This window comes from Larimichthys crocea, unplaced genomic scaffold (assembly GCF_000972845.2).
Source record: "Larimichthys crocea isolate SSNF unplaced genomic scaffold, L_crocea_2.0 scaffold70894, whole genome shotgun sequence".
Lineage (NCBI taxonomy): Eukaryota > Metazoa > Chordata > Actinopteri > Sciaenidae > Larimichthys > Larimichthys crocea.
Window position 1 is genome coordinate 1 of NW_020859370.1, and position 767 is coordinate 767.

The window sequence follows — 767 nt, forward strand, 5'->3', positions numbered from 1 at the left end:
TTTCATGTTTGCTCCGACTCACCTGTGCTGTGAAACTTGCAGCTGACTGGGGAGGATTGTTCTTGCTGTCACCAGCCACGTTTCCTCTGCGGATTTCCTTGATGGACACGTTCTTGACATTAAAGCCGACGTTGTCACCGGGGAGAGCCTCTGACAGAGACTCGTGGTGCATCTCCACAGACTTCACCTCAGTGGTCAGGTTGCCGGGAGCGAAGGTGACGACCATACCGGACTTCAGGATACCAGTCTCAACACGGCCGACAGGTACAGTTCCGATACCTGGGGAAAGATGATTGGTTTAAATACAAAAGAAATATGGTATCATGATTGGGGTTGCAAATAATTCCACTGTCTTCAAGCAACATGTCTCAGTTCTTACCGCCAATTTTGTAGACATCCTGCAGGGGCAGACGGAGGGCCTTGTCGGTGGGACGCTTCGGTGGGAGGATGGCATCAAGAGCCTCCAGCAGGGTGGTTCCACTGGAGTGCTCAGTCTTCCATCCCTTGAACCAGTTCATCTACGAGAGATTCAAAGTGAGACATCAGTCCATGTTCTCAATAATTTTTTTGATTACACTAATTGAAAATATCCTTACCTTGTCACTGGCCTCAAGCATGTTGTCTCCGTAAAATCCAGAGATGGGGACAAAGGCAACGCCTTTGGGGTTGTAGCCGACCTTCTTGATGTAGGCAGTCACTTCCTTGGTGATTTCATTGAAACGGGCCTCACTGTAGGGGGGCCCGGTGGAGTCCATCTTGTTGACTCC

At 49.9% G+C, this 767-nt stretch overlaps 1 protein-coding gene across 1 annotated transcript; it reads right to left on the reverse strand.

The window, feature by feature from the left end:
• Window positions 1-18: 18 nt before the first annotated feature.
• LOC113745386 (elongation factor 1-alpha-like) lies at window positions 19-761 on the reverse strand (the record flags this gene model as incomplete). The annotated part of the gene is made up of 3 exons (XM_027276927.1): window positions 597-761; window positions 380-518; window positions 19-279 (listed from the first exon to the last, which is right to left on the reverse strand). Coding segments are annotated over exons 1-3 (559 nt in total), but the record flags the coding sequence as incomplete, so codon positions are not given.
• Between the last annotated feature and the right edge of the window lie 6 nt (window positions 762-767).